At 29.7% G+C, this 15,524-nt stretch overlaps 1 protein-coding gene across 1 annotated transcript; it reads left to right on the top strand.

Annotated features, from left to right (window-relative positions):
* On the top strand, positions 3,349-4,998 carry LOC109360343 (UDP-glucuronate 4-epimerase 3-like). Its single transcript, XM_019605155.1, has one exon. It carries the CDS (start codon positions 3,409-3,411, stop codon positions 4,705-4,707), a length of 1,299 nt encoding a protein of 432 aa, XP_019460700.1. The 5' UTR covers positions 3,349-3,408; the 3' UTR covers positions 4,708-4,998.

The raw sequence follows: 15,524 nt of genomic DNA on the forward strand, positions 1-15,524 counted from the left end.
AGTAGAAGCTTTGTCAAGTTTAAACATGTTGCTTCTATCTTATATTCTTGATTATATTTTTCTACTACACCGGAGTTATCCGTGTCACTTCACACCTGCATGCTGCAGATGAGGTTGCTTTGATCACTTATTAGTCCGTACTCGAAACGCTTCGCTTATGGAAGCTCCTTTGGCTCTCGGTGAAATGGAAATTCCGATTAATGATAACTCAGAAGTTTTCCCTATCTTTTCTTTCCCCTCCAAAACCCAACTTGCAAACAAACCAAACTTTTTGTACTTTGGAGTCGGATAGAGCACTTTGGAGTCTCGGTTGAACATAGTGGTAACTGAGATAGGTTCTTGTTCCGTCGAAATTAAATGTAGTTTTCTATGATTTAGAATTGCATCCCTATATGACTTGTACATGTAGTGTGACTAACAAGCTGTAGTTTCCTATCAAGTTTCCGGGTCCAAAACACTTTTGTTCAAGAATGAAGATGATGCTTCAAGTGCCATATCGGGTATCACGTACTGAGTTCGTCATGATGAATGTCTTATAAAATTAATGTAAAAAGTGACAAACTGTTATCCAACTGAACCACGTACATGCATGATGTATCAGGATTTTTTACACCAATCTTTGCTTTTTGATGTATTGAATCTTGAGAGATGAAATTTCATAAGCTTCAATACATGTGACCATTTCAGTTAAATTTATCAAATCAGCACCCCCATGTGGGAATTTAAAGACATGCATGTGATCATGTGTTAAATATTTTACACAAAGTCCACTAAGGTTAGATGTGAAATTATGACAAAATTTTTTATTTATTTTTTGTTCTCCATGGAAGAAAACCCATAACAGAAGTATCCTTCTTTTTATTGTTTTTTTTTGCATTTTATTTAATACAAATGCACATGGGAAGAGATTGTCTCATAAGGTTTCCATCATAATCATTCATAGGTAAACAAAAGTGTCACTAACCACCTTTTTGTCATTTTTTTGAGTAGTTTGTTTTTGAAGAGATTGTATTACTTTTTTTTTGAAGAGTCAATGTTGATAAAACATAAATGATAGATAATACGATTACAATGTATAAAATTCATACATTATCAGTACATATTTCTTTATCCAGAGTTTAGGTTGTTTAGCAAGTGATTCAAAATATCAATTATTGATGACTATTTAGATGCATGATGGGTTGATATAGTAGTTTTTTAAATGTTAGGAATAATTAGAGTAACAAAGATGATAGTAATAAAACATGTGGGGTACAAATTGATTATGCATTTTTATTTTTGTTGAGTATTTCTATGTTCTTCAATATTTGTCTTGAAATCTCAAAGGTCTTGTGAATGAAGCAATCTTGAGCATTGGAGTTCTACACTAATCTCTACATGTACATGCGCACATGATACTTTTCTCACCTAACTTAAATTATACCATAAGTATTCTTAGGGATATGTTTTTTCCCTTCATTTTCAAGTTTGTTTAATTCAATGCATTTTCTCTCTCTATTTCCCTTTTATATTTCATACTTTTATCCCTTTTTATCTTTTTATATAATATATATAAGGGATTTGAATTCACCCATATCACTTTTTCTCTCTATGTTTTTACATATTCATATGGAAGAAATACACTTCTAAGTTCTAATGTGTGATGCTAAAAAGAATAGCTTATAATGTGTGATGCTAATTGCCAAAGTATATTATGTTCATTGCCTATATATAATAAAAAAATATTGAGGCAAATTGTCATCAACATTAGAAAAGTGGAGGGTTTGTCATAAAGTTGATGGATTTTTGTTATAATGTAATATCTATATATTGATATATTGGTAATGTAAAAGTTTATATACAATTAATACATTATTCACCATTTATTTATATTAATTTTTTAGATGAATCGATGATTAAATATGAATGTGGATAATATAGTGACAGTGTAAAAAGTTGTACATTATCGATGCATATATATTTCTTTTTTTTTCATATGATTGAGGGTCATTATATGGTCTTGTGAATGCAAATTGACAACTAATAAAAATGTGGTGGGTAATGAAGAAATTAAATGAGGCATTTAATGTGGATGATAAGAAAACTCATGATTATAATATAAGATTATATAGATTGTTAGGATTATTTTATGCTTTAAATGTACCTTATTGTTTGATTGTGTCCATTAAAGTATATCATGCGTCTACCATGATCATTAGGGAACATTGCATAAAAGTGAAAGTAAGAGACAATGACAACACAAATGCTACTAGTAGATTCCATAAATTGGATCTATCTTCTATACTTGGAGTGTTTTATGCATCAATCAAAATGGGTTATAATTCAATTTCAACTTCTAGTAACATATCCCAAAGAATGAGCATTATTTTTAACATAATGTAGCCATCTTTCATTTTAATTATCCATGCTAACTTGTCTCTTAAACATTTTACTCCATAATTCTAAATCACTAGTGTCATATTATAAGGGGTACAATATGAGTTAAATAAACGTGAATTCATACCAAAACCTTGTATTAATCACTTTCAGTCGTGTTTGTTCATCCTATCGAGTGTCACTTCCAAGAATTGAACCATTGATATTGAGACCACATCTTCTATCCTACAATATTGTGCCACTCCATGTATCATGCGTTACGATTAATTACAAAAATACTTAAAAATTAAACTTTTAACTTAAATATAATTTTTTTCGACCAATCAAAAATCATACACATGGGGTGAAGAAGATGGGTCCTATGATATTAAATTTGAAGATAAAAAGTTAGGAACAAAGCCACAAAATATCCCTTAATCCAAAGGCCTAAAAATCCTATCCATTGCATAAATGTAGTGAATATGTTCCTCAAATCAGAAACCTTGAACTCTCAACCCCATATGATAACAAATTTTCCCCCACACAAAAATGGGTTATATAAATTCTTGGAACTCCCAAATTTAAGGTCTTCCAACCAATCAAATTAGCATCTTTTTTAGACACTAAGGACAAATAACAGAGTTCTTTTACTCACCAACTTGCAATAACAAAATGAAACACAGTAACATGAAACAAAACATTAGTTCATTAAATTTACCTTAAATTGTTCAAGCCAGTTAAGATTGTGTCTCTCTTTTTTTCATATATCATGATAAAATGTTGAACTATTTTCTGTCTTTGAAACCATAAACCCAAAAAAAGTGGAATAGTACTATTAACACCACCAACCCTTACCTTCAAGAAACAATAAGATCCTCTTATATATATATATATATATATTCATGATAAAGAGGTGAAAAAAGAACATTGCCAACCAAAAATCACTTTTTTTTGCTACCCTTTTACTTTCCTTATCTTCAACATCATTCTATAATGCATTGTTTCTTAAGCTAAAAACCAAAAAAAATAGATATCAAGAAAGTGTTTGAAAGCATGGATAGCATTATTCCTTCTACACCAGGGAAGTTCAAGATGGAGAAAAGTTCTTATATGCATAGGTCACGTTTGCATTCATCTATAGCAAAACTCACATTTTGGTCCTTAGTGTTTATTGGTATTATCTACATATTCTTCTTCAAAGCTCCATCATCATACTCTGCATCTCTTCCTACAGATTTGTCTAGAAGGTCCCTTAGGACTTATACTTATGGTGGTGCAACATGGGAGAAAAGGGTACGTTCCTCTGCAAGGATAAGGTCTCCTAATGGGGTATCTGTGTTGGTAACAGGCGCTGCGGGTTTCGTAGGAACACATGTCTCGGCCGCGCTTAAAAGAAGAGGTGATGGTGTTTTAGGCCTTGATAATTTCAATGACTATTATGATCCTTCGCTTAAACGCGCGCGCCAAGCGCTTTTGGAACGCAGCGGCGTGTTTATTGTTGAAGGGGATATCAATGATGCAGCATTGCTAAGAAAGCTATTTGAGGTTGTGCCTTTTACTCATGTTATGCATTTGGCTGCACAAGCTGGTGTGAGGTATGCTATGGAAAATCCTGGATCATATGTGCATAGTAACATTGCTGGTTTTGTTAATTTGCTTGAGATTTGTAAATCTGTGAATCCTCAACCTGCTATTGTTTGGGCTTCATCTAGTTCAGTTTATGGATTGAACACAAAAGTGCCATTTTCGGAAAGGGATAGGACTGATCAACCTGCTAGTTTGTATGCTGCTACGAAGAAAGCAGGCGAAGAAATCGCGCATACGTATAATCATATATATGGACTTTCATTAACAGGGTTGAGGTTTTTTACTGTCTATGGACCTTGGGGTAGGCCTGATATGGCATACTTTTTCTTCACAAAGGATATTTTGAAAGGGAAATCGATATCTATATTCGAAGCTGCGAATCATGGCACGGTCGCGAGGGACTTTACTTACATTGATGACATTGTGAGGGGGTGTTTGGGAGCATTGGATACTGCAGAGAAGAGTACAGGTAGTGGTGGTAAGAAGCGTGCTCCGGCTCAATTAAGGGTATTCAATTTAGGCAACACTTCGCCCGTGCCAGTTTCCGATCTCGTAACCATTTTGGAAAGGCTTTTGAAGGTTAAGGCCGAGAGGAACATAATGAAGTTACCAAGAAATGGTGATGTGCAATTTACTCATGCAAATATTAGCTATGCTCAAAGAGAACTTGGTTATAAGCCTATAACAGATCTTCAAAGTGGTTTGAAGAAATTTGTGAGATGGTATCTCAATTACTATTCTGTTGGTAAAAAATCAGTTGAGTGATTTAACCTTTTACTATTCCTTTTTATTATGATTCTTGTGTTTTGTTGCATAATCATTATCAGGTTTTGTTATGTGTCAAAGATGCAATATCTGAGGAATGCTTGGGAAAACACCTATGAGCATTGTCAAAGAAACAAGAACATTATTCTTCTACTTTGTTCTTCTTTTTTCTTCTATGAATGTAATTGTTCTAGTTAGTACTTATCACTCATATAAATCATATGCTTATTGGTGGCAGTGTATAAATCTTAAGAAAGTTTAATAAAATAGCATACAATAGTTTAATTTCAAGTTTCTGAATCAATGAATCTTTGTATATATATTGAAGCATTGAGGTTTTTACATATATTTAGCACTTCATTCTTGTTTCATTCTTCTAATATTGTGCATATTTGATTGCAATTAAGATTGAAATATTGAATTCAAGCATGCTTTTTGTGGCCTTAAATGTTGTTATTGCGTCCCAAATAAAATGTCGATCACACGAATCGAATCTTTGATATTTGACTAAAACCTAAGGATATGTTTGCGAGTTGGGTTTTAAAGAGGAAAGAAGGGGGAAGGAAAACTTTAGAGCCATACCACAAATGTATTTCATAGTTCTCAAGTCTTTTTCTTTCCCTCTATTACCGTCCAAAAACCAACTCGCAGACATACTCTTAATCTTTCGAACAAAATTGATGTGTGGTAGATAGGTAACTTCATTCTATTTGGAGGTTAGTTGGAAAATATTTGGCATGATAATTGTATTGATCAATTAGCATTAGAAGCTCATTATGTTCACACTTCAATCAATATTGTTACATGTTTTGTCTTTGCTTCACATCAATTTTGACTAAATCATAATTAGTGTATGAAATTGTAAGCACCCATTATATTAGTCCATGACTTTAGGACTAAAGTATCTAGGACTAAAAAGATAATTTTTATTTATTAGGGACTAAAATGAAATATGATTACATTGTCATCAACCGAAATGATTATTTACTCAGAAAATAAAATAAAATGAGGGTTTACCTCGGATTTTGTTGCAAGAGAGGGCTCCATGAATAAGAAAAGGATTATATGTTTTCAACCATGTCTCATTTTCTGTCCCCTATCACATTTTGACACATGAATAAAATAAAAAATACAAAAAACAAAAAATAATAAAAAGTCATATTTTAATTGACTTGAGACATGGAATGGGACACCATCCGACACATGTGATCATAGTGCCCATGTATAAGTGTTTAAATTGTGAACTAGGCGTGCTTTATAGGGCAAAAAAACAAGTACATGTTAATGGTTTTACCTTGATGCATACACTATATAAAAAAGCAGAAGCATTATTTCTGAGCTACTCTGGCTGGTTTCCATGAACAGCTGCAACTCCACATGTTCTGCTGATTAAGGTGGGCCTTGCTGCCGGAAACCAATCACAGTAAGAATGTAAGAAGATCTACCGACATCGGTGACGAATCTAGGATCCAAAAGACAGGGTGCAAGTTATATTTAGTGATCCAAAACGTATCGGAATATAATAAATTAGTGATATGAGTATAATTTTATATAACTAGGGGTGGAAAATATCGCATTTATTTTCCGGCCATGTGGGTAGACACATACGGTCAGGCCGTATATAGGTTCACGACCGCAGATCGACACTCTTCTATAGAAAACAATAATAGTTATGGACTTGGACTGATGTGAATAGTTAGAGTAAAAGATTATATATGTTATATAAACTATATTGATATAACCTAAATATAAATTCTTATTCGATAATACATGTAAGTAACAACTTATTACTTCTTGTGAATATAATTAGCCGAAACTTGTTAACAAATTGATGTGTTGTATCTAATTTAGCATAAAATAGAAGGAATATAAGAAGGTAGGTCCAAGACACTTAAATGTCATTGGAGAGAGTGTGGGTGCTCCTTGTCCATAGCATATTGGAGACTTATCTTCTCTAGAAAAGATGAAGTAAAAGATACCCAAATGAAACCTTTTCATTATCTTTAACAAGACCCACTTTAAAAGTGAAATGATGCCAATAAGTATACTTGTGTTATCATAATTTATGTAGGAGTACTAGGATAGGAAATTTTTCTTATATAGGTATAAATATTTTTTCTTACATTTTATGAAAACACAAAATGGTTTGCTTTGACTAAAGACGGAATTCATCAACTCATGAAAGGATGCTTTCAAACTCAACCTTATCAATTCCGTTGATCTAGTAGTATAAGGTTTCACTAATTTCGATGATGACCAAAAGATCTAGTGTTTGATTCTTGTGAACAATGATCCTTCTTGGGAGGAGGGCAACCAGATATCCTGAAAATGATTAATTCCTTACCTTTAGGGTAATAGGATACTCTTAGTAATACAAAAAATTCAACCCTATCTATATATCAATATACATTAGTAGATCTTGACCAAAAGTCGATCGATACATGCCGACTTATGCAAAGTTGGGAATTTAATTAAATGACTCTAACTAGACAATTCTTGATATTTTTGGTAGTACTAAAAAACTAGAAAACTCTTCTTAATGTTTGATGACACACTTCTAATCAATTTCAAATGCAAAAGAGGGTAAAAGAGACTTTTAACATACATATATTTCCAAATGAATTATAGGTGGAAAAAATTACCATTCCTAAGCAATTAGATTCAATTTTTATGATAGGTAGGGAAAAATAGAGGTACCATATATTTGTTTAAAATTATGTCATAAGGAAATAATTGAAACTAATTTGTACACTAAATAGAGTTCAAATCATCTTAAATATACTAGAGAGTCTAGTAAATTTTGTAATTTTAAAAATTATCTTATTAAAAAATAATTAAAAATTATAAAATTTAAAAAAAAAATGTCGATAACAATGTCACAATCTTTATCCAGTACTGGAAATGTCGGGGAATCCACCCAATAGACCTGTGAATAGAGTTCAGCAAAAACTGGGCAAGTTCTGGTTCTTGCTCTGTGCTTAGTACTGATTGAGACACACACATGGGTGCAGGTGCTACCACTTGTTCCACCAATGTCGCCATTTATGGCTTATTTACTAACTCTATCTACACATTTTGAAAACAAGAAAAATAGAGAAACTAAAGAAGGTTTGAAATAAATCATTTTCTGATGCTAGAAAATTATATATTTTTTTTCTATGTATGTTCCTAGTATGATGATTTTGATTTTGGTTATAATCTATTTATATTCATTTATTTTCGAATCTTAACGGCCCTACAAAATTTCAACTTCCTGTCAAAAATTTGTCTATAAAAATTAGATTTATTTTTATTTTAGTTTATGTAGTTAGTTGGTATTTTTCTTAATTTGATACTTATAATGCATGGTATTTGTATGTATATACAGACATTGTATAAGTATTGTATGATATGTTGAAAGTGTAAAAAACTTTACACAGATGATGCATAGATTTTAAACTCATAATGTACTTGAGAAAAAATTGTATGCATAGATCGTGTAAAAGTTTTATATATTATCAGTTCATTGTATTCATTTTCAATTATTATTGATGCTTCAAAAAATAATACAAATAAATGATAAATAATATACGGGTATAAATAATACAATTTAATATATTTTGGGTTTGGTTTTATAATATACTTGAGTTTTGGTTTGTAAATCATTATCTGAGTTCACAGGGATCTTGTGTGTTTAATTTGGCAGCTTTTAAAAGTGCAAGTTGCTTAGGTGAATTGATGGAGACAGAAGTGAGTAGACATCTATTGTCCCAAAATAATGTACCACTTCATGTGCCGATGTTTGTGATTAGTCAGAAAAATAATTAATTATTAAAAATTTAATTTAAATATATTTTTTCAACCAATCATAATCACTTGTACATGAAAATTGACATAAAGAAGTTGGAATTGAGAATCCCTATATGGTATCTCACCCACAATTAATGGCCCATCTCTCTCACACATGTGATTCCAATTTGAAATTTGGGAATTGCTTCACTTAAATTGTGTATATCAATAAAAATATAAATGGGTATGTTTTTTTTGGATCTAATATTTATGTGATAACGATCTAACAATTTTTTATAGTGTTAATATATTATTTATAATTCAAGTGTTAATTATCATTATGCTTAAATAATAATAATACAAATGAACTATAAGTGACATATTGATAATGTAAAAACACTTCATACTAATAATACAGAGATTTTAAATTCTGTTTTTTTAAATATTATAAGATTATAATCATACTCTTATTTAATATTGCTCCGCAATTAATATTTTATTAAAAACAAAAAACAGATATTGTAAAAAATTGTAATAAAATAAATGAGGAATATTAATAAGGCGTTGATCTAGTGGTGGTGTAAGACTTTACTGAATTCTTAAAGTCGAGTGTTCGATTTTTGAGAGCGACACTTGTTGAGATAAAAATGATTAATTAATTACTTAGAAAAGGTGAATAGATACTCTTAACTAAAAAATTAATAAATGATACAAAGTTTCTTATATAAGTTCAAGTTTACATCCATTTTGAGATCTACTATATCTCAATGGCAGAGCCTTCACCAACTTCTATGATTAGAAGAACTAATGCCAATAACAAGCTTCTAGCATTTTACTAGTACTTGCCATACTATAAATTTTCATGATGTTGAAGGCACAAAATTTGATATGCAATTTGATCTCAAATTCAATACAAAAATGATATTTAATCTCATTTTATCAATCTCATGCAAATCAAATTCTTGAACAATATAATAAAAATCTCATTTTATCAATCTCATGCTAATCAAATTCTTGAACAATATAATAAAAATCTCATTTTATCAATCTCATGCTAATCAAATTCTTGAACAATATAATAAAAATCTCATTTTACCAATCTCATGCAAATCAAATTCTTGAACAATATAATAAAAATAGCATGTCTATTTTGGTTATTACTCATTTTATAACATATACTCATAGTAGTATAAGACCTTGCTAGATTTCCAAAAAGACCAACATGTCAAGAGTTTAATTTTTGGAAGCGGCATTTGTTCAAATAGGTATACACACATCCCAAAATAAATTAGTTCATTACTAATAGAATAAAAAATACTCTTAGTAGTACCAAAAAAATACCCACAATGCATGTAGGTGGTTGTAGCCTATATTGTTCATAAAAGAAATTCTTATAATAAGGCCTTTATTTTATAAAAATAAAATGGCAATCCTAAATATGGTTGTCATAGGAAATAGTCTAAAAGCCAATTTCTTAGTCTAATGCATCCTTTGTGCTTTATTTCTCTCCACAAAAAACATTCAACTAATATTCTCTTTTTCTTTAATAATATCTCACTTAATCAATGGCACATTAGAGTATATGATGCACCAAGCATAGTGCTCCTAAGGTGCTGAAAAGCATTATCAATATCTATTTTTTGTTGTTGAATAGTATTAATAAAACATTTTATCAAGTGTTTTATTAGCTGCAAATTATAAATGATAATAGTATCTTATGAAATCTAAGATAAAAACTTTATGTTGTAAAATTGTATACTCAGATACAATTTTTTAAGTGGGTAATTGGTATATTTAAATTCATTACAGAATTCAAAAGCTGTAATTTTTAATATAATATTTCTTTTTTTAATATTTAATTCTTTAATCCGTGTTCGTAACGGTCCATTTGTATGTTAAGTTTTGGATTCCCGATATTAATGTTAAGTTTTGGAATTAATGAAAATGAAAGACTTCAAAACCATGAAATATACTTGTGAAATGACTCTGAATTCTTCTTTTTTCCTTCATTCTCTTCCAAAACTCAGTTCGCAAACGAAATTTAATACTTTGTTTGGTTGAAGAGTAGAAAATGAGAGAAAAGAGAAGATGATGAAGAAAGAGAAAGGTGAGAAAGAAAACTGAGAGAAATATAGTAGATATTTTGTGTTATTTGGTATGAGAAAAAGAGAAGAGAAAATATAGATATAAATTTTTTAATGATAAATATGAAAAATGTCATTGCTAATTAAAATTTTAAGAATTACAACTTTAAAATTTATTGTAAAAATTATGTTAATGTAACTTTTAATGATATATATGAATTAAAAAATATAAAATAAAAATAACGGTGAAAAATGTATAAATAGATAATAATATAATATATAGAGTAGTTAAATGAGTTGATTTTGTCATTTCACTCTACCCTCACTTTCTCTTCACATATAGAGAGAAAGAGTTTTGGTGTGTCTCATGTACTTTTTATTTCTCTCATTCCTTACTCTCTTCTCAACCAAACAAAGGAAAAATCCAATTTCTCTGCAACTTCTTGTTAAGTGCCAATTTGATTATAAAATGTACATATACTTTGCAGTACTTTAATTGCTTAATCAACACAAATGAATGAATTTATGCTCTTACATATAAAAACTTGTTAAATGATCAGATATCATTACTAAAGTATTTTGTTAGCTCAAGCCGGAGAAATGATCGAAAAAATTCAACTTTCCGAAATTATTTCAACCATACTCAATGCAAGGATCACACTTAGCGGATCATGCAACAAATGAGATTTGCGCTCAACGTTGAAGCCACACTTAATGGAGGAAGACCCACGCTCAACACATTGCAGTAAAGAATTAAAACACTAAGCCTCTATACCTTATGCTCTAAGTGCACCTACCTGCGCTTAGCACAAAAGGGAGGTGTGCTCAGCATAGATGTTGCGCCCAGGATAAGCTGGTGCATTGAAAGGTCGTGTTTGTATAGCTGAAGAGTTGCTCTCAGCATATAGTCACTCTGTTGAGCATAGGAACCATCATGCAAACACTATTTAAAGAGGTCCAGCTTGAGCCATTAGACACACGCTTGATAATATAATATTGTAATACTTCTTTTTTTAGTTTTTAGAGAGTTTTGTTCACTTGGATCATAGGAACTAACCGTAAGTCCTATAAGAGTTAATTTATGCTCATTTGTGAGTGGCTCTACCACGTGTTTTATCTCTATCTTACTTGTGTTGTGTGAATATGAGTAGCTAAGTCCTCCACGAACTTGATGTATACAATTGATTCGGTTTATATTAATTTATAAAGTTTTGATTATTTTGAGTTTTGTATATGCTTAATCCTTGCTTTAAATTTGATTGTTTTATTGCATGAATTGTGAATACAATGCTTAGATAAATCCATGCATAATTCAGAACTTGCATAACTCGACAATTGGTACATTTTCTAGACATAGACTTATATCAATTTGTCATTTTATGCATGTTATTTTTATTTGTATATAGACATAGAACTAATTTTATAACTTCATAATTCTCAAATTTATTAACATAGACTACTAGATATAGAGGTATGCTTAATAATTCATAAGTAGTCTTAACTAAACTTCGCATGCATAGACTATAAGACATAGATGTATGTTATGTGGGTTATAAATCTTAATCTTATATGTAAAGTTGCTAGACATAAAGTTTTATTGCATAAGTTGTTAAGTTGACTAACACATTAATTTTTAGTAATCTTGAAGTCATTTGTGTGAAATAATTATCAAACAAACAACTATTTGAAAAGTAAAGTCAAATAATAATTATAAATTGAAATACTATAATCTATCAAGTCCTTGTGGATACGATAAATGCTTACACTTTACTTATGTGTGACACTGTTGATTATTTTATATTCAAATTGTCGTTTAACACTTCTCTCCCCTCAACTTCTTTCATCTTTTCTCTATCCAATCAAATGAAGGCTAAATGAATGATTAATAGAAATCTATATTTATTACAAATTGTTGAGAAATTCAAAACCAATTTCATGATATGTGTATACAAAGTGGTCACTTATAAAAGTAGACAAATGAACAAATAAAATAGAGCAAAAGAATAAGAATGACCTCAACAATTTTATCGTAGAAAAACTTCTTCAAATTGAAAAATAAAAACCGAGAGACCTAATCTAGAAATGTCACCCCTATATAAAGCATGGCGACAATATTTATCTCTTTACTAAGATAACACTTAAGATTAAGAATGATGAAATATAAAGTCTATTTAGTCTCTCACTTCCTCATCACATTGTGCTCTTTTCACTTTTTGTCATATATTCCCTGAAAGTTTCCTTTATATAGTAAAGGAGAGAAATGTTTCTTCATAAAGATATGATATATAATTAATAATTACAATGCTTTTAGTATACCTTAAAAATGTTATCTTCAACTTTTTATATTGGACTTTATAGTCTTTAAGAGTCAATAAATAGTTATAAACATGAATATATTCATGGGATTATCTAGTAATGTTGAATAATTATGTTATTCCAACATGAACCATACACAACAAAAACAATATTGAATATCTTATATAATTCACTTGAGTATAATACCATACTATATGTATAACAACTTGGATAATGTACCAAACAAGTTTTTACTTTGGGCTACTAATTTCTTAATTTGTTTATAAATTTATAATCATATATCATATTTTAATATTGTTGTTATCATCTTATATACAATATAATTACAATGAATGAATAAATTGATTTCAATTATTAGCATGTCCAATTGTTTCTTTCTTTCCTTTAATGAGAACATATTTTATGAATATAATCTTTTTACCTATTATTGTGACCTTAATTATGTTGTGGTCTTTCATATAATAATTTTTTTAAATTATATAATATTTTTTGTTTGTTTATAATAATATGGTGTTAGGAACAATGTTATGAACTTGTGATATTATGTCTTTATAGTGTATACAAATAGTACAATGATAATATTAACATGAATGCATGTAAATTTGTCACTTTAAGGTGTATTAGACTTATTATTTTATTTATGTGTATGAGTTTTGAAGTGTATTTGTAATTTGATGAGAGATCCATTTATATCCAAATAGAATTATATTAGTTACATTCAATCTAATCTGTTCATTTTTTAAATCCAATTGACTAAATATGTGAACTTAAAAGTCATCTAAAATTCTCTTTTTTCTCTCTCATCACCTCCTTCACTCACTCATGTGGTCTGTCCGATTTGAAAAAAATGAACGAATGAGATTGAATGTAATTAGTGTAATTAAATTTGGGTGTAAATAAATATCTCATTTTATAATTTTAATCTTTTATAAAAACTCATCCAAACCAACCAAAAGTGCATATAATATTTGAATTATATATCTTAATATAAACAAAATCAGATTGAACTAGACTACAAGTTAATTACGTGTTTCGATTAAATAATTTTTTGTTTAAAAATTGATCCAAACTAATTACAAACACTTCAAACCCAATGTAGAGCATTCTCACCTTATAGGATTTAAGGAGAATAGATGAATATAATTTACACCAGTAGTAACCAAAGAGATTATTTTTAAGAAAAATATAATGAAAAATGGAATTTCAATGAAAGTAATGAAGGAGATAAGAAAGCAAACCTAAACATTGGTACATATTCCCGACACCAATATCTCAGGGTATCTCCCGAGACAACTTTATGTCCTTTGGCATTGACCATGCATCACTTTTTGTCACTATTCAACCGAGTAGGATCCGACCCTACCTGTTCTTTTGGTATGGTTTAATTATGATTGGGTCTGATTAGGATTGGGTCTCATCGAGTCTAGGTTCGAGTTCAAAAACTAGACTCGATCAATATTTAGGGTCGGGTAAGGACCAAACATGACCTGACCTGACCCATCTTCACCTACTATTCATGTTTGTATGTGTCTTTATTCAAATGTGTAAAGAGTAATGACATTTTTTGGTCGAAAGTATCATTAATTCTATAATTTTTTCATCATATTTACATGATTAAAAATATATACATAGGTCATTTTTATATGTCAAATTACATATTCATAATAATAAATAATATTGAGAAGACTTAATTCAAAATGAGTATGTATCATATTTAATCGGGTTGGGTCGGGTTTAAAGACTGATCCAATAGATATTTAGGTCTGGTTAGCTTCAGTGTAGGGTTAGGTCCAAGTTCAAAAAAATGACCCAACAAACATTTAGGATTGGATAAGAACAAACCTTAATCCGTCCCAACTCAACCGATGTTAACCTCTAATTCAACACACTAAATGATATCATTTTACATGGTAAATGGTACTATGGAAATAAGAATTTCTAGAAATTGGAGGTATATGATTCAGATTGTTTCCATTTTCACTAGGTAGTTAAGTAATTTCAATATCAAGACACCCCACAATGAAACAAATGTTTGTATATATTAACAAGAGATTATATTAGAGTCTAAGCATATAAGGATAGCCCTGCCCAAAAACGAAAATAATTCTCTAATAGTTTGTTGGTCACAAATTAGAGTCCATTCACATATATTTTGTAGAACTAATTATATACACATAGAAATTTTTCTCTTCACAAAATACAATTTAAAAAATTATTTGATACATACTTAGATATTTTTATTTATCACACCCCTCTCTTCAATGGTTACAAATATATTTTCCATGCCATTGAAATTGAAGAAGATTACATTAGAAGCATAAATGACATGATGCTATGATAGTACCCTATTTAGCAGAGATTGAGTTAATACGCCATGAATTTATAGCCGAATCATAGTTTTGGCATAAGATCTTGCATCTTTGTGACTAATGTTTCCTTCCTTGAATCAGTGTTATTAATACTATACAGGTCATCAAACTGATCAGGGTATTAGTATAATGGTATAACGATTCAACTGGTTGTTCACTAATTAAATTGCATACCAATGAAGTTAGATATACATATATAATATATTAACATTAATATTGAAAAATCAATAAAAAAATCAATAATTTTTTATTTTCATTAAAAAATTATTTTTAAATAAAA

Source organism: Lupinus angustifolius, chromosome LG11 (genome assembly GCF_001865875.1).
Source record: "Lupinus angustifolius cultivar Tanjil chromosome LG11, LupAngTanjil_v1.0, whole genome shotgun sequence".
Lineage (NCBI taxonomy): Eukaryota > Viridiplantae > Streptophyta > Magnoliopsida > Fabales > Fabaceae > Lupinus > Lupinus angustifolius.

What these genes read in the sequence shown, in the direction of transcription:
- LOC109360343 (XM_019605155.1), top strand. Translation starts at nt 3,409, where the DNA reads ATGGATAGCATTATTCCTTCTACACCAGGGAAGTTCAAGATGGAGAAA.